This window comes from Aspergillus japonicus (genome assembly GCF_003184785.1).
Source record: "Aspergillus japonicus CBS 114.51 unplaced genomic scaffold BO86scaffold_13, whole genome shotgun sequence".
NCBI lineage: Eukaryota > Fungi > Ascomycota > Eurotiomycetes > Eurotiales > Aspergillaceae > Aspergillus > Aspergillus japonicus.
This window is the reverse complement of record NW_020291650.1, coordinates 24,486-45,192: the sequence shown is the minus strand read 5'-3', so window position 1 is coordinate 45,192 and position 20,707 is coordinate 24,486. Positions and strand designations below refer to the sequence as shown.

General features: G+C 53.5%; 6 protein-coding genes and 1 non-coding gene across 7 annotated transcripts; 5 read left to right on the top strand and 2 right to left on the bottom strand.

Annotated features, from left to right (window-relative positions):
• The first annotated feature begins 2,001 nt into the window (after nucleotides 1–2,001).
• BO86DRAFT_454957 (LMBR1 domain-containing protein) lies at nucleotides 2,002–4,646 on the top strand. Its single transcript, XM_025677083.1, has 2 exons — nucleotides 2,002–2,721; nucleotides 2,812–4,646. Exons 1-2 carry the CDS (start codon nucleotides 2,420–2,422, stop codon nucleotides 4,550–4,552), a joined length of 2,043 nt encoding a protein of 680 aa, XP_025529368.1. The 5' UTR covers nucleotides 2,002–2,419; the 3' UTR covers nucleotides 4,553–4,646.
• Nucleotides 4,647–5,832: 1,186 nt separating this feature from the next.
• Nucleotides 5,833–7,002, top strand: BO86DRAFT_278721 (BAG domain protein; the record flags this gene model as incomplete). Its single annotated transcript, XM_025667301.1, has 1 exon — nucleotides 5,833–7,002. A coding segment is annotated over one exon (1,170 nt), but the record flags the coding sequence as incomplete, so codon positions are not given.
• Nucleotides 7,003–9,525: 2,523 nt separating this feature from the next.
• Nucleotides 9,526–11,280, top strand: BO86DRAFT_308867 (uncharacterized protein; the record flags this gene model as incomplete). The annotated part of the gene is made up of 3 exons (XM_025667793.1): nucleotides 9,526–9,624; nucleotides 9,739–10,452; nucleotides 10,498–11,280. 3 exons carry the CDS (start codon nucleotides 9,526–9,528, stop codon nucleotides 11,278–11,280), a joined length of 1,596 nt encoding a protein of 531 aa, XP_025529366.1.
• Nucleotides 11,281–12,196: 916 nt separating this feature from the next.
• On the top strand, nucleotides 12,197–12,898 carry BO86DRAFT_387729 (glutaredoxin). Its single transcript, XM_025671667.1, has 3 exons — nucleotides 12,197–12,400; nucleotides 12,519–12,617; nucleotides 12,702–12,898. Exons 1-3 carry the CDS (start codon nucleotides 12,349–12,351, stop codon nucleotides 12,866–12,868), a joined length of 318 nt encoding a protein of 105 aa, XP_025529365.1. The 5' UTR covers nucleotides 12,197–12,348; the 3' UTR covers nucleotides 12,869–12,898.
• BO86DRAFT_446946 (putative alpha-L-rhamnosidase B) lies at nucleotides 12,718–16,896 on the bottom strand (the record flags this gene model as incomplete). The annotated part of the gene is made up of 5 exons (XM_025676555.1): nucleotides 12,718–14,550; nucleotides 14,646–14,703; nucleotides 14,800–15,630; nucleotides 15,803–15,974; nucleotides 16,024–16,896. 5 exons carry the CDS (start codon nucleotides 16,894–16,896, stop codon nucleotides 13,113–13,115), a joined length of 3,372 nt encoding a protein of 1,123 aa, XP_025529364.1. The 3' UTR covers nucleotides 12,718–13,112.
• A 493-nt stretch (nucleotides 16,897–17,389) lies between these two features.
• BO86DRAFT_335102 (putative extracellular exo-polygalacturonase) lies at nucleotides 17,390–19,150 on the top strand. The gene is made up of 4 exons (XM_025668872.1): nucleotides 17,390–17,849; nucleotides 17,909–18,275; nucleotides 18,337–18,536; nucleotides 18,618–19,150. The coding sequence occupies exons 1-4, from the start codon at nucleotides 17,577–17,579 to the stop codon at nucleotides 19,053–19,055; spliced, it is 1,278 nt and encodes a 425-aa protein (XP_025529363.1). The 5' UTR covers nucleotides 17,390–17,576; the 3' UTR covers nucleotides 19,056–19,150.
• Nucleotides 19,151–19,641: 491 nt separating this feature from the next.
• On the bottom strand, nucleotides 19,642–19,713 carry BO86DRAFT_t96. The gene has a single exon. It is a non-coding gene; the product is annotated as a tRNA-Arg (tRNA).
• Nucleotides 19,714–20,707: the final 994 nt, after the last annotated feature.

Genomic DNA, 20,707 nt, shown 5'->3' with positions numbered 1-20,707 from the left:
ATTGGTCTCGGCGGGTGACTGGCTCTGGAAAAGACGCAAGGTCTTCCAGGCCAAGAAATGTTGGTTTCGCAGCCAGTCAATCAGTCAGTCTTTCCTGCTTTTCCACTACCTTGTATGTTTTCTTTTTGCCTCTTTGCTTCTTTGCTTCTTTGGATTGTATTTTCTCTTTCCTTGCCTCGGAACCAAGTTTCACCATCAGCCCAATCACTAGTACCTCTAATTGACGTGACCAATGGTGGATATCGCTCCCGCCTACCCTGTAGACTGGATTTAGTGTTGTGGTTCAGGCGATCTGTGCAGCAGCAATCAGTTAGCAGGCTGGGATGATAATAATGATGGGTATCACCAAGGCACGCACTCATTAGTCACCACAGATCGTAGTGAAAGCCACAATCATTTGACTGTATCCGAGGGCCTCGTAGCTACAGCTGTATGTACCTACGGTCAGACTTGCTGGTTACGGCACATTAGTACTACCACAACAATCCTCCGTGGTGCGGCCAGGTGGTACAGACCAACTACTTTACCACCTACTGGCAGGCATCGACTCAGTCTTGGCGATATCGGTTCGGTAAGATTAGACTTGGATCGCATTACACGAGTACAGTTGCTTGAGATTGAATAGAGGCCGTGAACCATACTGGTCCCCACTGATCGACCAATGAAGAGTTATCTGCGGTGCTTTAGCTTTGGGGGGGAAGGTCTTCGAGTTGTCCGCCTCCTTAGCAAGGGCAGCTCGCAGCAACTAAATTGGTTCAGTGGCCAGGCGTCAACTTGACCCAAATATTCAACACACATTTATTCTCTCTACCTCGAATCTGCCCAGGCACGGTCCGGTAGGATGAACGTTGACCACGGAATTGCCTGTGGTTCGTGCTGTACCTAATTGAGTTGCTGGCCCAGCAGCAGAAATTGTAAATGGTTCACTACTAGAGGTCTCGACCACGACTCCGTAAATACTTCATGGTTCCCTCAGAATGAGATCGGTACACTAGTTCACTAGTGCCACTGACCTTGACCGAACAGACTATTCCTGATTTGAAAACGTACCAAAGCGGCCTGCAGTGAAGGTGCTACAAATCACACAGCTATCGCCCAGAATGAAAGATGTTTGGAAGATACTGGTATACAACCACAGTTTAAACATGGGGAAAACACTTTCTGTTGACCATCCTGCTCCACGGGGCATGATTCCCATTTGCAGGATTCCTTCTCAATCCGATCTACGGAGTAGTCAACGTGAGTTGAAGTCCGATCAACATGGCCCTGGAACATGTCTATCGATGGGTCGCTCCCGAGAAAAGCTTGGGGGTGCCTCATGCCAATCTACGGAGATTCCTATCGGCACATCCGGCTTTGAGCGCAGTACTCAGCCGTCAAAATTATGCACATGATGTCGTTTTCAACAACAAAGAGAATTAGACAGCGAGAGTATGCAACCAAGTCAACCCTTATTCAGGGCATTACAATAGTGTCTCATTGTTGATTGCTATGCGAAGCTCCTGTGATTCTCCTTGGCAAAACCCTCCAGTGCACCTTCGGATTGAGATGCAGGACTTGGCTTGGGAGTCTTGCGAATACTGTAGCGGGCAGCGTGCCATCCGAGAGGACATGACTAGAGTCGAGGGTGTGCATGACTGAAGTCGCATCATATTCCTATATGCTGTCCCGACAGTCTAGAGACCCCAAAGTCTAGACCAATCTCACATTCCAAAGTCAGGCTAACTTAGCATCGGCGATATTTATTTATACTCAGTAGGATTGAAGGTCCAAATGCGGTGTGGTTCAGAGTCCACTCACTGCAAACCTGAAGGGCCGTGGAGAAGTGTGCCCAGTGGAATACTTCGAGATGCGAAAAGGAATCTAGTGCCGGCAATGGCGACTCCGCTGTTACTTTTTACGGAAACAAGACACGTCAGGCACCGTCACGTGACCTGGCTGCTGTCGTCACCGGCCCCCGGGCTGGAAGCCGCCCTTGAATTATCATCGACCATCAATGAACTTTTGGGAAATGAGCTGATCCATTCAGCAGATCTCGTTTCAAGTCTCGGCCGCATTTGCGATCCATAGTACTTACCGTGGATTACTGTACGTACGTACTTACTCATAGTAACTACGGGCAGTTTCTACTTCTTCTATTCCTGGTCACTTTTGCTTCTCTTATTTCCTCTCAACTCTCACCCTCCTTCCCATACTCCTTCCTCCCTCCCCCTCGTTAATACTCACACTCCTATACTTCACACGGTTGTGCTTTTACCCCTCGATTCTCGATCGTTAGTCTCTTTTTAGTTCCACCTGCAATGCTTTATTGATAGATCGCCCTCTTCCCCGAGACCCTGCTCTACTTCCCTTTTTATCCTCCGCCGGATGTACTGACATCCCCTCCCTCCCTCCTCCTCCCTCCCCCCCAATCATCGCCATGGTTTACGCCACGCCTATGCCTGTAGGGTCTAGTATTTTCTTCTCGCTGGCCCTTCTCACAATCTCTATCCTTGTTCTACTTCTTCTCCGGCGCTTTCTCACTTTGCGCGCAACCCCCGCTTATCTTTCCATTCCCGTCTTTCTTGCGCTCGCGCTTCCTGCCAGTGTAGTTCTGTTGGTTCCCATCGACCTGGCATCAAGTTCGCGTGATGGATCAGGTCCCGCAGCCATCTGGCTACCTGACCGCTTACTTCTAGTCTCGTGGCGCATCACCTACTGGCTGATATTTGTACTGACATGGTACGTATAAGTCGTGTCATTCGTCAGCCAATTCTGGCTGTTCTGAACTAATTTAACGGCGATGCTGATCGGACTTTCACCTCCTTATAGGGCTATCCTCCCGCTTCTCGGAGAATATATAGATTCTGGATATCGTGAACCGAAGGGCCGTATTCAGTACTCTATCCGTTCGAATGCGCGCTATCAACTCATCGTGCTGTGCTGTGCGATTGTCGGATTGGTCTACATATCTATCCAGAATGGGTTCGAATTTACTTCAATCAAGGCGCTCGTTATGGCTCTTGCTTACGTCTGGGGTCTCGTACTGGCGATCTACCTCATGGGTCATGGTCTCGTCTCGATCCCTCGCACACTATTCCGCAACGCCGATGTCAGCGGCAGGCTCCGGAGAATTCACGCCCATGCCCCTCGGTTGCACGACCGCTTGATGGATGCGATCAATGATTTGGAAAGCCTCGAGAGTCAGGTCTCTCAACTGCAGCGCCGGAAGACAGGGACCGCCCTCGACTTTCAGGATTGGATTGACGAGCTGGCAGAGACTTGCAGTCCTTCTGAACCACGGTCAACGCTGCTGGATCATTCAGATGGGTCCGAAACAATCCCTGCCGTCATTACCGAACGCTATTTGGCAGATTTGACAAGACGTCTTCAGCGGGCTCGGCATCAAAAGGCTCGTTTCATCGACGAGTGGGACCGCTTGGTGCTGTCGGCTGCTGATATGCAAGCCATTATCAATTCGTCTGCATCGAGGAAGTTGGAATTTACTCCGTCACCTTATCGCTCTTCATGGTTGCCGAATACTAAGGTTTTGAGTCCATACATGCGTTACCAGCTCTATGTGCGCGTGATCCCGAACCTCCGACTTGGACTAGGTGCTCTCTTCACTGCCGCATCCGCTTGCATTTTCTGGTCCGAAGTGATCAAATCTATGGCGCCTCGGCTGTCGGTGGTGACCCTTTCCATTGTATCCTATCATCAAGATCCTGCGCCAGTGAACTTCGGTCGTCAAGTTATTGCCTCTGCTTGGTTGATGTACATGTGCTCCGCAGCCTTGGTGGGCGTGAATGACGCCAAAGTATGGGGCAACCGTGCCTTGGTCCGTCGGAACACGTATGGGGAGAGCGCATGCTGGTACGCTGGGCTTGTAGCCCGGCTGACTGTACCCATCGCCTACAACTTTCTGACCTTCTTGCCGGTTAGTGCGCGACAGAGCACCGTCTTTTACAAATTCCTGGGGCGGTTAATCGACCTCACACCGCTTGGTAAAGGGTTTGACTACTTTTTCCCGGTGTTCATTTTGCTGCCCATCTGTGCCACTCTCTTTAATCTATATGGTCGAGTGCAAAACATTTGCAGCTGGGGACTTTTGGAGGAAGATGATGATGACCTGGAAAACAACCCCGGTGGCTACGGACTGGGAGGTTGGCGTGAAGGGCGTGACCTCATTGAACGAGAACTCAACGGCCTCGGCTCATTGGGGCTTTCAGCCCGTGGTAGTCGGTCGCCCCGCCCCTCGAGCCGGGTGGACGAGGAGGTTCCTGCATTTATTTCCTCGCGAACACCCCTAGTTGAGGGTTCTCGGGCACCTCGGGCACCTCGCAGCACTCTCGGGACCTCTGCCTTGGTCGAGGAAGAAGAGGAAGAGGAGAACTTCTTCCAGTCATTCGCACACCGCATGAAGAACACTCTCGAAACAGCCAGCAAGCCACAATGGTTGCAGGGTGACCCCTTCCGCCTTCCACGGTGGATGGGGAATGAAGGTAACGATGGCAGCAGTGGTCTCGCGAGATGGTTTGGTGGTCGGCCTGCACCTGGCGGGGTTAGACTTTGAAGGCATACTGAGTGCATTCTTCCGCCAGTGAGCAATTGTAATGTAATTATGTAAGATTATAAATGTATATAATTTAATTTTCCATTGTGAGGACAATGATTTATGGAAGTGAAGCTCCCAGAAACTAGTGATTACAATGATGTCAGTCAAGGCTGATGGCAGATAACACAGCAATTAGCACCAATTCCAGCTTCTGCCTAGCACGGCTCGCGGGTACCTGGAATTCCATGTATGGCCAGGTCGGTCAGCCTCGCAAGAACCCCGGAAGAGCACCGGAGAGCACTGGAGGTAACCATGCCATTGTGGCCCCTGAGGCAGGCCACTCACTTCTCGGATAGGCTGTGTAATATTGCTCTGCTCTTCCATTCCATGCCATCTGTGCTTGTCCGACTGTAACATTGAGAGAACGCTCGTCTCATCAAGAATTACCAGAGGGATATCCTAGATGATGTATTCAACATGGCTGGGTCGGATAATTGCTTCTCCCTGCACAACGCCATATGGACAGTACAGTAATACTGCAAAGGACTCACTATATAACAAATAGAGCGAGTCGCGGTTGGCCCTTCTACAAGCCGCTGTCCCAGGTCGATGACGTCGCCTGGGCTAGCATAGTGATTTACTGAGTTGGTCAAGATAACTACTTACCCCACTACTCCGGTTGATGCACCGGCTTGATCTGCTGTGCTTGGATCTCTCCGCACATGGCAAGTGTATCGAATTGGTTAATGCATGTTAATGATAAGCCGATTAGATCTGTTCAACGATGTGAATGTCCGGTGTATGGGCACATTTGCATGTCACGTGTGAATGATCTGCTGCTCTTGTGCTGCACGATGAATGCGATGCTCGGTCTACTTCAGCCATTGGCGATAACTTGGGGGGTGATTGCAAAGCAATTGGTCATTCGGTTAGAGATAGGCACTACAGGAAGTAATCAATTCAGCCTTGTGGTGAGCCTACCCCTCAACCTTGATGTCAGAGTCTTGAGTGAGCATTCAATATGCTTATGCTATGGAGTAAATGTATGAAAAAAAGAACAAAAATCATGAGATATCACGTTGTTTCGAAATTGATCGAACATTCGTGACGAATAGACAAGAAGGTCTTCCAGCCTTGAAGCCTCCAGGCGGCTGCGGCACAAAAAAAAAGAGGCTCTCTCCGCCTTCTCTGCCTATTCCGGAGCTAAGGAGAGGGCAAACTTCCAGTGACCTCAACACCCTCGTCATTCCCCCTCCCATTGCCTCATTCTTGGCCGACAATCCATGAGCCAGTTGCTATCGCACATATCTCTGTCCTCCCTGGGCGAGACGTGTGCTTCCTACATCGACCACGTCGCCACCAATCTGTCTCCTTCACTCCAGACCTTACACCATCAACTCACCACCACTCTTTCGTCAGCTCAAGCCTCGTCTCCCTTGCGTTTTCTCACGCCTTCGCCGGAGTTGAATACGGATCACACAGCTAGCGATTATACCACCTCGGTCGCCTACACTCTTCTCGCGTGTGCGATCGCAATCATCGTCATGTCTTCCTGGCGCAGTCCCTTCACCTTCTGGCGCCGTTCCCCCAACTACACTCACGTTCAAAACCCGCCCCATGTAACCGACAATGATTTCAGCTACATCACGACGGACGAGATCGTCAACCCACTCCGACATGGACACCAGTATCCTGGTGCCGATGATGCTGAGCCCGACACCATCCTTTTGAAGCACCGCAAGAACACCTACGACCTGCACTTCCCTGCTTACTCCATCAGCGAGGGCGCCCTCAGTGTGGGTCAGTTGAGACAACGGGCTGCAGAGGTGACGCACACGCCTGACCCGAAGCGGGTCCGATTACTGTACAAAGGAAAACTGTTGGTTGACGATTCATTGCCCTGCCGGGCGGAGGGACTCAAGCAGCAGTCAGAGGTCTTGTGCGTGGTCTCGGAGGTGCAGCCCGGGGAGAGCTCCCCAAGTGAGACGTCCGAAGCGGAGGTTGAAATTCCTCCGCGCCAGGACGAACCCCCTCGCAAGCGATCGGGCAAGAATAAAAAGCGCGGGAAGAAGGGCAAGAAGACGGGCCCCGGTGGCGCAGCAGTCGACCCGGCCACCCTGGCACCCCCGGCGCAAGCGGCGCGACCATCCCCCTCGCCCGGGCGTTCAGCCATGCCATCACCTGCACCTAGCCTCAACTCCTTCCGCACTCCGCTGGATCAAGCCAATGGCCTCCTGTCTTATCTTCATCGGGAATTGCTCCCACTCTGTGAAGAGTATTTCGCCAATCCCCCGACGGATCCGAAAGCGCGCGATTTCGAGCATAAGAAGCTCAGCGAAACCATTCTCGCCCAGGTCATTCTGAAGGCAGATGGCATTGAGATCACGAATGACGAGGATCGCGCTGCTCGTCGCGCTTTGGTCAAGGAGGCACAGGGCTTACTGGCCAAGCTTGATCAGGCACTGAAGAACTAAAGCACCGCCTTTTGATGTACACGACCCTTTTTTGATATTTCACGGAAAGACCATAATACTACTCTTGCTACATGGACAGAAGCTTTGAAACAATTCCCCCTCCAGCATTTGTTTGAGTGCTTTTTTATTTGTTGTAATTTACACTTCGTGTACTCCAGCTCTGGCTTGGGTCGTTTCCTTTGTGTTGCTTACTGAGTACCCGGGTTCTGGGTCCGACACTTCAATGCACATACAGATGTTAAGTTGCCTGTGGATAGGATTCTGCACGGTTCCGGCGTCGGAGGTTGTCTCGGGTGGGGACTACTGGATAAGATTCTTGTCACTTAATCCTGCTATTGTTCTTGTTATGGATACTCCAAGTCAACAGTGCCACGTGCGCCTAGCTTAACCTTTGGATCTCGCGACGGAAGAAGTATGAGATGAGACTGAGACTGAGACGGTCCTAGATCGAATGTGTCGGAGACGAAGGATGGGACCGATGTATGCCGGTGTAGTCGACCGGCATGGAAACTCAACGAGACTGAATGATTATTCGCTGGGTTACGCATAGCGCATATTCCCTCTTGTGTGCTTTTTTTTTTCCCATCCAGCTACTGATCTGTACTGCAATTCGCTGTGTGTAAGAGTAAGCACCTCGTATCACGGTCAGTGCATGTGTACAGTACAGTACTTCAAGCTTCAACCCAGGAGGTGATCAAGTAAGCATGCAGTGAATTGGAGACTAGCAGAACTCTATGCTGAGATCGAACTAAACCGAAATGGACCTTAGATCTCTTCGCTGTCACAGCCTTTAGACTACTCCCTCTTGGGGCCTGGAGATCTATCACAATTGTGCGATACGTGCGTGCTATGCGAGCTTGTCAACTTGTGTGTGTGAGTCTGTGACCTCTGAGCTTTGTCCCTTCCCCATCTCGGGCCGACCAGACCGTTGGGGACATTCCAGCCTGCTGCCTGACTGGTGGGTGGTCGGAAATGTCAAATCGGACTGATCGACTTTCGGCATGGCAGACATGAGGGAGAGAGAATTTGGTGAGTGCCAGTCTAGATGAGTTGAAAGGACTCTTTGTTGGTTGCGTTGAGATCGAGACGGTGAGAGGGTTACATAGTTTATCGGCAGTGAAGCTTTTTTTTTTTTATTTGTCTTGGTGACATAGCATATTCGGCATATTCTATCATCAGTGGATACAGTCCATAGCCTGGAGCATAACGATTCATCTCTAATTCATCATTGCCGAGAGACACAGGATGATTGGCGCAGCCCACCCAGGAATTTGTTCTAGGCTGTGTCTCTTTTTCTCTCCTTCACGAGGAGGGGGGAAGATCCGAAAGAGATTAAGGTAGAAAATAATACCTTAAAAGTTAGTTAGTACTTGGTTGGTCCTTAGTACTGAATCCCGTCCCTAATCAATTGCCCAGTCCCGGACTCTTTCTTCTCAAGTAGTCTAGCGCCTTGTCCTGAACCTGAACGATCCCTCCGTCTCCCTCCCTCCCTCCCTCCCTCCTCTTAGTCTAGTCTCGCCTCGACTTTCTCCTCCTCTCCTCTCCTCTCCTCTTCCTTCTCCTCTTCTCCCTCCTTTACTTTACCCCGTCTTTCTCGGCTCTTCGCTCTCACATTTGCCTTCTTCTTCGTGCTGTTGCAACCACCGGGCTCTAGGACAGTTGACTTGACACTCTTCTCCTCTGCCGTTGAATTCCCTTCTTCTCTACACTCATACCGTGTTCTCCGCTCAACTGTGTCTCGGATGCTGTCCTGACGCCACGGTCCAGCCACACACACCTTTGCATCACTCCTTTCCCTGGCATTTTTTTTCCCTTGCCTCCCCCTCCTCCTCCACCCACTGCTTAATATACTTTATTTTGTCTGTTGTCTCTGCCCCTCCCTATCTGGGCATCTAATCCATTCTCACTTCCTCCACCTTATACCGGACTCGACCACTTTAGTCTTCATCTGACAGCTGCTCTCGACTCGTCCTAGCCGTCTGCCATCTGCCATCCGCCTTTTGACGTTCCCTGAGCCGGACCGACACATCCACGGTACCGATTCCGGCGGTCCCTGGCTAACAAGTGCTCAACCCACCTCCCGGGGAACCACATAGACGGTTGCGCAGCGATTTCAAGGTGTTCAATTCTCCACTTTCTCCTTATTTACAATTTCCTCTTTTCGGCTCGTCTCGCTCGTGCTCCCGGCCCCCTTTCCCACCGACTCATCATTTCGCCGTCCGGCTCCCACCTTCTTCAGCCTTCCTATACCCCTCACATCATACAGACTGCTGTTTTTTTTTCCAACTCGGTCAACTCAGAGGAGGGACTTTGACCAGAACTGCCCTGAGCGGTTGGTGATTCTGGTCTGTGTGTCTCTGGGATGGCCTGATCGGGGACAGAAAGAGACAGAGAGAAGAAAAATTGTTCCTGGCCCAGTGACCAGCCGCTCGTTGATCCCGTCACGATTGCCCTCATAACAGCACACCGGGTTCCAGCTGGTCTGGACTTGTCTGATCCATATTTACTGCTGCTGGAATGGCGGGGACGGCTACCGCGACATACTCGACAGATGCATGGACGTCACCCAGTGTAGACGGGGGTCAATGGGAATTTTCGGTTCCAATCCGACAAGATGTAAGTGTGTCCTAGAAGTCAGTGGCCACGCTGCGGCAGTTTGCAGCCACTGTACCGTATACTCCGATCCAATAGGGTCGTAAGATTAGACGAACTGACCCCGGATTGTGTTAGAGCACTAATCATCGCTCCAAATCGCGCTCGTCCCACGATTCGCGCTCCAGAGGGCATCGGCCCCAGGGCTCTCGCGGCTCCTCCCTGTCCCGACACGTCCAGGCTCACGATCAGTTCAATCCGCGCGGTCGCCGAGACGCTAGCCATAGTCGACGTGAAAGTGAAGAATTCAACTCGCAGCATCACTATAGACACGAACCCGTAGACCGCAGCTCTAGTAATGCGAACGCCTCGACTGAGATTCCACGCCAGGATGGGACAATAAAAACGGGCGAGGGGATCGGAGTGTACCTCGGAGAGCTGGATAACGAGAAATGGATCCACCGAGATAAATTGGCCAAGATCGAAAGCGAAGAGTTACAGCAGTTGTTTCAGCGACGGGCTGCCGCAGACGGGACCCAGAGTGGCCGTGGAAAGGCCCATGAGTCTCATGGGGTCAACGGACGCTCCTTTTCCCCGCACTCGCCAAACGAGCAGACGGAACCGTGGCCCAGTCTACATGATGGGTCACCGCGTGACTCCTACGACTCCAAACCCTTCTCCGATGCCGATGACCTTCATGATACTACACAGGGCGATCAAAAAGATTGGGACCTTCGACGGGCGGACGAGATTGCTGCAGATAAGACGAAGGAGAAAGCCGCGTCGAGCTTCTACCATAACCCTGGCTTGCGAAAGAGCTCTTCTCGGATCCCAATTCCAACCGCCAGCCCGGTCCCCATCTCGCCTGAAAACGCTGGACGAGAGTTCCCAAAGCAGCGCACCCGAGCCCTCACCAATGGTGAAGATGAGGCGCTGTCGTTCGGGATGCCGCGCCGAGCTAGTGAGCCACTGACGGTGGAGGCGGCGAACGGCATACCTTCGAATGGCAGCAGACCTGGTAGCCGTGGGTTCCCATCGCAAACTACGGCGGCCAAGAAAACACCAGCAAAGGCTGGACCTACCAGCCGCAAGACCTCTGCTCCTCCCGCGACCAGAAAGGCGACTCCCAGAGCTCGTCTCCCGTCCAGCACGCAGCGGCCTGGAGCCAGAGGAGACGGTCGGGGCCCCCCTAATCCCATCAATCGCCCGGAAGGAGATCCTCCATGGCTGGCTACCATGTACAAACCGGATCCGCGTCTTCCTCCAGACCAGCAGATCCTCCCCACGCACGCACGGCGCATGCAGCAGGAACAGTGGGCCAAGGAGGGCAAGACACCCACGATGTACGACCGCGAATTTGCTCCGCTTGCCATCGGACCGGATGGACCATTCAAAGTGGAAACCCCCAAGAATGAGGCCCCGGAACCGGAGATGCCCCAAATGGAGGAGAAGACAAAGGAAGAAGCGCAGCCTACACCACAGCAAACGCCCGAAGAGCAACTCCCGTCCAAGGAAGGTGAAGCCGACGCGCGGCCCGTCACAGGCAGTGGGTATAGCACTATGCCCCGAGTGCAGGAACCCATGCCAGCACCACTGACACCCAAATGGAGCCCGCCGGTGGTGACGGCGCAAGAGCCACCGCCGAAGGAGAAGGGCTGTGGATGCTGCATCGTCATGTGATTTAATCCTGCCATATCAGCCCTCTCAGCCTGAGCTATTTCTCAGCAGCATTTACCTGATTTTCCCCTGCATAATGCTTCTCACTTTCTCATTTTCTGTTTATTCAGCGTGCAGGTTGGGTGTGGTGTTCAAATCTCTAGGATTTTAATTCTTGTCCATTTTTTTTTTTTTTTTTCATTCGATTTGTCCAAACTTTTGTGTCTAAAACGACGATCATTTAATATTGCGGCCATCGACCTGTTTGATTCCCTCACTCTTACTGTCTTTGAGCATTGGTCATTCCTTGGAATTCCCTTACTTTGGCGAAGCATCAGCATTGGAGCGGTCATTATGACAATTTCACACACCTTGTTTTTCATTCATTCCTTTTGTGTGCCGGCCGAGCAGGCTATTTATCTGAGTTGCTTGAATATGAATCAGCAAGTTATAGAGAATGGACGTTGTGACAATATGACCGAGGTCGGGTGATGTCGTTTGCTGTAGTGTAGGTGTCCAGCCAGTGAGAAGCAGTAGAAATGCCCGAGACAAGCTGTAGTGCAGTGCAGTGCAGTGCAGCACGGAGACAAAGGATAGAAGATACTCCTTGTAAATGCTACGGTAAGCAAGTGGGATGACCCTGCACCAGCTTACACCAGCCGACCAGCAGGTTTACTATCCGAATATTTGTCACCCAACAAACAGGATGGATAACTAACTAGTGGTCCCTTCCAGAATCTCTAGAAAAACGGAGCGATGATGCCATCGCCTGGGAGCCAGCCGGGTCGGGAGCTTCCTTACATAATCCCCGCGCGGTTTGGACGGTTTGACTCCGAGACTTGCGCCATCCCGCCAACATCGCTCGCTCACGATTGTCCCCGTCCTCCAAACACCGATCACTTACTTCCGAGTACATATATAGCCCGTCGCTACCCCTCCTTCCTCCATCTTCGTCTTTTCAACCTACCAACACTCCATCACTTCGACCCCGTCCCTCGTGCGCCGGTCGAATCTTCTCCCCCCCACTCGCCCACCATAGCTTCCATCTTCACTCGTCTGTTCGGCTCCTTCGCCGGCCCCTCCCCCGCCACCATGGCCGCCGCAAAGACCAAGGCTCAGAACCTGATCAACGAGAACGGCGTCGGTGAGTCTTGCTTTCCTGTGCCCCGATCCCTGCCCCCCTCTCTCCCATCAGACTCCCGGGCAGGTGTCACCCCAAACCAAATTAACCAGCCACTAACCGAATAACATAAAAACCACAGTTGTCTTCTCCAAATCCTACTGCCCCTACTGCGTCGCCAGCAAGCGCCTCCTGAACGAGCTGGGCGCCGACTACAAGGTCCTGGAGTTGGACCAGATCTGTACGTTTCCCACCCTGTCTTTGCGCTCGCCAGATAACTTAAGAGTCCCCCCGGAACTGTATGCTAATTTTTACCTCGGGGTAGCCGACGGCCAAGCCATCCAGGATGCTCTGTACGAGATCTCCTCGCAGCGGACCGTGCCCAACATCTTCATCAGCCAGAAGCATATCGGCGGGAACTCGGATCTGCAGGGCAAGGACCGCGCGCACTTGAAGCAGTTGTTGACGGCTGCGGGGGCTTTGAAGGCTTAGATTTCCAACCTAATGGGGTGAAGGGTTGATAATGTAGGGGGGATAGATTTGGGGTGAATATATCGATTCTCTCTTTTATGTGGTGTCGGTGTCTTTGGACTCGTTGTTCGGGGGTGGTTGTAGAGGACTCGTATGTGTGTAGAGTCTTGTACGTAACGTACATACATGTAAAGTCTGGTGGAAGAAAAAAGAGAAGAGAGGGGGTGACATTTCTGAAGTAGGGAAAGTAGGAGGTTAAATAAAACTACAGAACCTTCTGCACCACCGTGCCCACCGGGCGCTCCACCACCGCCATGATGCCGTCGACGACGCTCTCGCGGGCGGGCTCGCTCGACACGTTCCTCCCGGCCAGGTAATTCAACCACACCAGACGACTGACGCGCTCGTCGGCCACGCGGCCCATGTACCGCGTGGGCTTGGCGGCCACGTCCGTCTGAAACAACGCATCCAGCTGGCCCCTAGCGTTCCGGACGAGCAGCACCGTGTGGCCCTTGGGGACGTTCTTGTTCGCCCCGCCGCCGAACAGGGCCTTGAAGTTCTTGACGGCGGCGCCGAACGCCTCGTCGGCGAACTCGCCGCGCCAGGGGTTGTACTTCTGGGCGCGGGCCGTGACGCCGCGCACGAAGGCGTCGCGCATGTGCGTGAAGTCCGTGTTGCGGACGGGCACGATGCGGAACGCCGTGCGCAGGCCCGGCTCCCGCAGGATCGCGTCCCACACCAGATCGCCCTGCTGCTCGGTCCCGTCGGTGTCGAGGAGCAGCTGGCGCAGGCGGTCGCGCTCCGTCGACACCAGCGAGGTCGCCGCCGTCGCGCCCACGGGGTTCGTGATCACCCCCGCCGCGGCGGTCTTCTGTTCCGCGGCGATCACCCCCGCCAGCGTCGGCGGGTTCACCGCCGTCTGCACCAGCCGCCGCTGCAGCGCCGTGATGTCCGACTTGGCCACGTACATCCCCACCACGTACACCTGGATCCGCAGGAACGAGACCGTGCGGATCCCCAGCCCCAGCAGCTGGTACTCCTCCTCGTCCGCCGGCTTCTCCGCGGTGGTCGACAGCGCGAGCTCGTCGCCCGCCGCCAGGGGCACGTTCTCCGCATCCAGCGCCTTGGGCAGTCGGATCGTCGCCGGGAAGTACGGCACCGCGCTGGTGCCCGTCGCCACTTGCTCCGCGCCGGGGTCTTGCCCGTGCACCGTGATCAGCGACGGGCTGCTGGGGAAGCCGTTGGGCCCGTCGAGTTGCGTCTTCTTCGGGGACGGCGCGGCGGAGTCGCCCGCTTCCTGCGCGGTCGGGATGGTGGTGGACGACTGCGGATGCTGCGTTTGTTCCTCCAGGCCGAACAGGTCGAGTTTGATGACCCCGTACATGGCCATCGCGCACGCCACGATCCCGCTAGCCGAGAGGATCATTGAGCGCCGGTAGTTCGCGACGTCTTTGTCGCTGCTGCGGACGCGCGAGGTGCGGAGGGGGTTAGCGGGGTTGCTGCTCCTGCTGCTGCTGCTGGGCGACGTGCGGACCGGGGAGGTGGTGGAGAGGTGTAGGCGCGGTTGCGGGCGTCCGCCGCCGCGGGATAGGAGGTAGTGGCGCCGGATGCATTGATTGCATGTGCGCCAGGGCATGGCGATGCCCTGGAGGGAAGTCGGGGTGGCCATTGTGTGCCTTGCGGGGTGGTCACGTATGTTATGGCTTGAAGGAAAGTGGGTGATGAGGGCGGATGCGTTCGATGACGATGGGCCTGCTGCTGGTTGGTTCCGGCGGAGAAGCTGGCACGTGATTTCAACCTGCCCTGATTGGTTGTGGGGAATGTATGGGGTCGAGAACTTGGTAGATTACAGAGGGCTTCGGGCGTTGAGGTAAGAATGAAGAGATGAAGTACTCAATTGTCTCGCTAGATGCTATCGGGCTATTTCACAACCACTTTGTGGCTTCCTCCACTGGCCACCGCTACCGTTGCCGTGTTATTGGCATAGCTCACGCCCTTGGTGATCTTCTTGCCGTCGATTGTGATCGTTGGCTTCTTGGAATTCGGGTAGGGGAGAGCAAGACTTCCTGTAGTTCCCTTCGGAACGGTAAACTGCAGGCTGTACTCATTGGATTGCTTCGTCCATGATGCCTGGAATTGGCCCAGCGAAGTCGTGAACCCAGCCTGGGCGGTCTTGAGATCTCCGAATTGCGGCGCGAGCTTCCAGGTCGCCCCCAGCGGAGAAGTGACGGTCAGGCCCACGATGTAGTTTGTCAGGGCCGACGTTGGTCCAGAAGACCAGCCGTGCGCGTGGGAGACATATGCCGTGTCGTAGTAGTATCCACGGCTTGACCGGTAGCCAAACGTGCCGTTCTGCAGGTATCCTTCGATGACCGTGCTCTGCGTGCCGTTCTCATTGTTGTAATACCATCCCCAGCTTCGTCGAATCAGCTCCAGAGCTCGAGCGGGCTGGCCCACGGTAAAGTGGCCCTGGATCTCGAAGGAGGAGATGAACGGTGAAATATTCTCCGGTAGCTCAGGGGCCACGGCACCGATGGGTGTCCAGTTCTCGGTCAGTTTCTCGGAGATACTAGCAGCGCGCTCGGAGTCAACTACGCCAAACAATAGGGCCATGCTGTTTGCGTCCTGCGGGTGAAGAGTCGTATCGGTTGCGTTGTCCTTGAACGCTCCGTACGAGTCGTCCCAGCAGTACTCGTTGATGGCCTCCCGCAGCTTCTCCGCCCGGGTGGTGTATGTGTCCGACAGACCAGTGGTGTCGCCTGCCCAGGTGGCAAGCTCAGCTCCTGTCTTGAGAGTGTGGTACAGGCTAGCGATTGTCAGTCTGGCTTGGGGTCTGCAGTCAAGTGTACTGTACTCACATCATCTGCGCCTCAGTGTTGTTATACCCCTGCTGCCATCTGGCCCAGTCACGAGTACCGGTGACATTGAGCAAGCCACTAGCGTAGGTCACCTTGCCATAGATATACTCCATGGCTTTCTGGTAGCCCGCCCAGTTGGTCTCGAGGAAGTCGGTATCATTGGTATACAGTAGGTAATTGTAGGTGCCAACCATGGACCACATATGGTAGGTGTCCGAGTTTTTCTGGCTGAGGGGAGGTCCTGATTCATCGAATGCTCCTGTCGAAGCCTGTTCTTCGTTAGTCAGACTAGCCATAAGTCTGTTCTCAGTTACATACCTGGTAGTTGTACATCACTTGCAGTGCGTTTTTGACGCTCTCCAAATTACCGATGCTAACGAAGGCGGACGGAACAGCAATGCCCATATCGCCTGGCCACACAGCTCGATCTCTCTTCGCACCGTCAACGATGATGGTATCACCAGGCCCCAGCGTGGCGTTGTTCGCCCACCCAGCAGGCATCGCTGGAATCTGGCGGCCTGTGTTGACGGGGACCTCGTTGGTCTGCAGCGTGTACGCGCCGCTGTACCAGATGGCATTCAGCAGGTCATCACTAGAATCAAAGTATCCTTGGTAGGCCCTCAGATTAGACCATGTGGGCTGAAAGCCAATTTCCAGGCTCACGTCCTTGATCTGAACTGCGGTCGAGTTATCCGTGATCAAGAACAGCGTCAGGTACCGGAATCCACCACGAAGGTACTTGTCGGGCATCGTATAAGAATGCTCGCCCGCTTCAGTAAAGTTCCCATACAACGCGCCATCGGGGCCTTTGAACCCTCCATTGGAGGAGTCGGACCATTCCCCAATGTAGTCCTTGGCCTCGGTAAATGCCAGTCCCAGGGCTCCACTACCCGTGGAGGTAAACTTGACAGTGACAATGCCACCTACTTCCCTTTCGAAGTCATAGACCACCAGGGATCCATTCCCCTGTAGCTTATACTGAGCATAGTCATGCGTGACATCTGGCTTGGTGATCAAGAAGAGCTTTTCGGGGTTCACGGTTCGAGAAGCCGGGGCGAAGATGTTTTTCTCCCACGAACCTGGAAAGGCGGCAGTTGTAGGGCCGGAACAGGTGGTGTTGCGCCAGCATGAGGTGGCTTCAGAAAGAGGAAGAAGAGCTATGGCTCCTAAGAGAGATGGAAGCCAACGCATGATTGCTGTCTATCGCAACCTATGCCGGTATCTCAAGTGCCGACAGATCTTGAGCGAGAAAAGATGAACCCATCGTTGCGGCGACGGAGGATATAAATACAAGCAAGGGGGCATCTCCACTGGAAGATTCCCCGGACTTTCTACCCCAGAAACCAAAAAGAGGGGTCGAACAGCTGTTCAAGGTTCCCTGGAGTTGAGATTAATCTGTATCTCGGTTCGCTTGCGATGCTTTGACCGAAAGGAGGGGGAAATGCGCGAGTCACTCGGACGCTGCTCGGTTAAATACAAGTAATGAATCGGTCTAGTCCACTCATCCCAAGTAAAAGCTTCGTGCCGCACAAGCTTCAATGAGATGAAGCTTGACGGAAGGAAATGAGCAAAGCCTTGGGATGCAGGTTGCATGGATGATGGGGGTGTCATTGGTGGAAAATGGATTATGTCCTGCTCTACCCCGTCTTTTTTTCTCCGCACTGCATCATTTCCCCTTTACCCGCCTCATTTCCATCATTCCCACTCGGGCCAATTGCCCCCGAGAGATTGCTTTCGTGCTGGCTGTGACGTTGCGGAGAGACCCTTGAGCCCCCGTCGGCAATTATTAGAAAAAGCGACATGGCGCAATATGAGATCCGCAGACAGCAGCCCGGCTCTCGGAATTCTGTCTGCGCGTCACACCCAACACAATGCGATTTTCTTTGACCTCAGCATCCTCCCTCTCACTGCTCTTGGGGCTTTTAGCTTTGAGCTCTGCAAGCAACGTCCAAAAGAAAGGCAATGTATGTACCGTGAAGGCCAACGGACATCAGAAGGACGATGTACCGAACCTCTTGGAAGCATTCAAGGCATGTGGCAATGGAGGAACCATCATTTTCCCTGAAGACCAGTCCTACTGGATCGGCCAGAGACTGAACCCTGTCCTGAATAATGTCGCAATTGAATGGCGGGGAAAGTGGACGGCAAGTGTCTCCTTCGCTCGTGGACGCAATGCGCGCACACGCTAACGTTCTATCATCAGTTCTCGGATGATCTATCCTACTGGCGCAACCACTCCTACCCAGTCGCCTTCCAGAATCACGCCGCTGGTTTCGTCATTACTGGACAGAACATCAGTATCAATGGGTATGGGACAGGAGGTATCGACGGCAATGGCAATGTCTGGTACACTGCAGAGGCAGGCGTCACGCAGCCTGGAAGGCCGATGCCCTTCGTCTTCTGGAATGTTTCCGACGTCGAGGTCGAGAGTTTCTACGTCAAGGACCCCCCGTTGTGGAGTCTGAACATCATGAATGGCACGAACATGAGGTTCAACGACATCACCTGCAACGCGACGGCTGTCGATGCGCCGTATGGTAGTAACTGGGTCCAGAACACCGATGGATTCGGTACGTACTTTGTGACCCGATATATCGTAATGTCCATCAACTGATCACATCATCTTACCAGACACGATGGACGCCACCAACATCCAACTCACCAACTTCGTCTACCAGGGCGGCGACGACTGCATTGCCATCAAACCCCGCTCCTATAACATCGACATCCAAAACGTCACCTGCCGCGGCGGCAATGGAATCGCGGTTGGCAGTCTCGGACAGTACTTGGAAGATTCCAGTGTCGCGAACATCAGAGTTGACAACGTTAAGGTACTATACCATGGCACCACCCAAGCCGCCCCCCCCCCCCCGTTCGCAAAGTGAGAACTAATAAGCGTGATCACACCCCAGATCATCCGATACAATGAGGACATGCACAACAGCGCCTACATCAAGACCTGGGTGGGAGCTCTCGTGCCCCAGGACTCGTACGAGAGCGACTACCTGCCTCGCGGAGACGGCTGGGGCAGCGTCAAGAACATCATTTTCTCGAACTTTGATGTGCAGGGAGCCAACGCGGGCCCCGCGATCAGCGAGAGCAGTGGGGACAACGGGTCATACGCCGGGACGAGCAAGATGCTGATCTCCAACATCGCGTTTGTCAACTTCACGGGGTACATCAACACCACTAAGTCTACGACGTCCTCGGTCTCGTGCTCGAAGCTGTACCCCTGCTACAACATCGAGTACGACAACGTGGTTCTGTACCCACTGAACTCGACTACGCCGGGCAAGGGGTCTTGCTCGTACACGGCTGACGGGGGTGTTCATGGTCTAAGCGGATGCTAGTGTGTAGATAAACCTGCAGCTCTACGGTACTACTTCTTTGTGCTATTTGTATCGTGGGTGAAGGGATGAAGCGGTGTATATATACTTGATAGTGCCAATGGTAGTGATGTGCCTGCTAGGCTTTGCTTCTTGGTGTCGCCCTCAACGATAGGGTATCCAATGTCCATCACTTTCTCGCTTGGAATCATGCAACGACAGTCTCTGCCTCCGTTAGACCCAATAACATTCATTTCAAGGCCCATGATGATCCCACAACCCATATTTGCATACACCAGCCACAGACGCCCATGAGGTTGACGGGTGGTGGCTAATGGCCAAGCTTTCGCCATGAACGAACAAGCCCTCAGCCAAGCCTCTGTAGTGGAGCGAGGACCCTCGAGGTTATGAGTTGGGAAGCGATAGTTGGGCTGCGGCATGATGGCGGTTGATGTCAGGGTATGAATGAGTGCGTCATCATCGGCTGTTATAGTTTAGATGACGGGGCATAATTCTAGGCGATGAGGGGTGAAGTAGCGATGGCACGGCAAACAATATACCTGTCTGCGTAGCAAAAGGCAGAAGAAGCTGAAAAAAGAGCAAAAAAGAATGACCTACGCAGGGCTCGAACCTGCAATCTCTTGATTCGTAGTCAAGCGCCTTACCATTGGGCCAGCAGGCCTTGCTGTTGAAAAGATTAAGCTCACTATAAGATATGACCCTAAAATAAAGGCATACTGAGAGTGCTCATGAAGACAAAGTGGAGGTGAATCACATAAAGCCCAGAATCACACAGCAGTCAACATAGACACCAATATAAAAGCAAGAACCCTGTTGGGATAGGCTAACACCCTCCTTTCCGGCATATTTATCATCTGGCCTCGCACAGGCCCATGGCCTTGCGTCTATGCTCTACTGATGGGTAGCGGGCCCGGAATATATCAATCGAATGGTTGGCAATCTCACTCAGGTCATTCGTGCTGGAACCGGGGCTACCATTGAGAGACAACAAGTTTTACCAAAGGACACCTAGTAGATTAGACAGTTATTCGATAATCAGGCCACAGACAGTGAGGACCACCGGCACAAAGCTACGGCCTCCTTACATCGTTGGCCCGAGGGCAGGCCATGTAGGTCCTATTACCACCCCCCCAGTGATATAGCTGGCACGTGGATCGTCCTGGAACAGGATTTTAAGGGACAGATAGGGTTAATCAAGCTCTAGTATTTCCTCTATTCACGTGTAAAGGAACCACACGCGCCGCAAACCAGGCATACCAGAACATCCGTGCCGAGTATGGCACGGTAAAGCGATCAGCATGGTGTTCAAGTGTGGACGACATCCCTCAAACGCCCCTGTCAATGGACGAGAGCATACGCAAGCATATGCCCGTAGACTGTACAGAGCAAAGGAAGGCTCCCATCATCAAGTCCCGGGGAATGGCCGGGTGCTTGACCAGACACAATCCTACCGACAAAAGTCCTGGATGGGTGAAGAGCATCTGCATCCAGGAGGGCGTGCAGGAAGGTAACTGTCAAAGACAGCATCTGCTTCGCATCATGCTACGGCGAGACAGCACAGTTGCTAACTAAGAATTACAAAAGACGCTGCTGGCAACACCCTCCATGATCATTCGTCGACAAACACCAGTGAGAATGGCAATGAAACTCTGAGA

Bases quoted from the DNA above. Each gene is read 5' to 3' on its own strand.
- BO86DRAFT_454957 (XM_025677083.1), top strand. From the start codon at position 2,420: ATGGTTTACGCCACGCCTATGCCTGTAGGGTCTAGTATTTTCTTCTCG. The intron at 2,722-2,811 runs GTACGTATAAGT...ACCTCCTTATAG, and splicing joins CTGATATTTGTACTGACATG to GGCTATCCTCCCGCTTCTCG.
- BO86DRAFT_387729 (XM_025671667.1), top strand. From the start codon at position 12,349: ATGGCCGCCGCAAAGACCAAGGCTCAGAACCTGATCAACGAGAACGGC. The intron at 12,401-12,518 runs GTGAGTCTTGCT...TAAAAACCACAG, and splicing joins GATCAACGAGAACGGCGTCG to TTGTCTTCTCCAAATCCTAC. The intron at 12,618-12,701 runs GTACGTTTCCCA...ACCTCGGGGTAG, and splicing joins CCTGGAGTTGGACCAGATCT to CCGACGGCCAAGCCATCCAG.
- BO86DRAFT_335102 (XM_025668872.1), top strand. From the start codon at position 17,577: ATGCGATTTTCTTTGACCTCAGCATCCTCCCTCTCACTGCTCTTGGGG. The intron at 17,850-17,908 runs GCAAGTGTCTCC...TTCTATCATCAG, and splicing joins AATGGCGGGGAAAGTGGACG to TTCTCGGATGATCTATCCTA. The intron at 18,537-18,617 runs GTACTATACCAT...ATCACACCCCAG, and splicing joins TCAGAGTTGACAACGTTAAG to ATCATCCGATACAATGAGGA.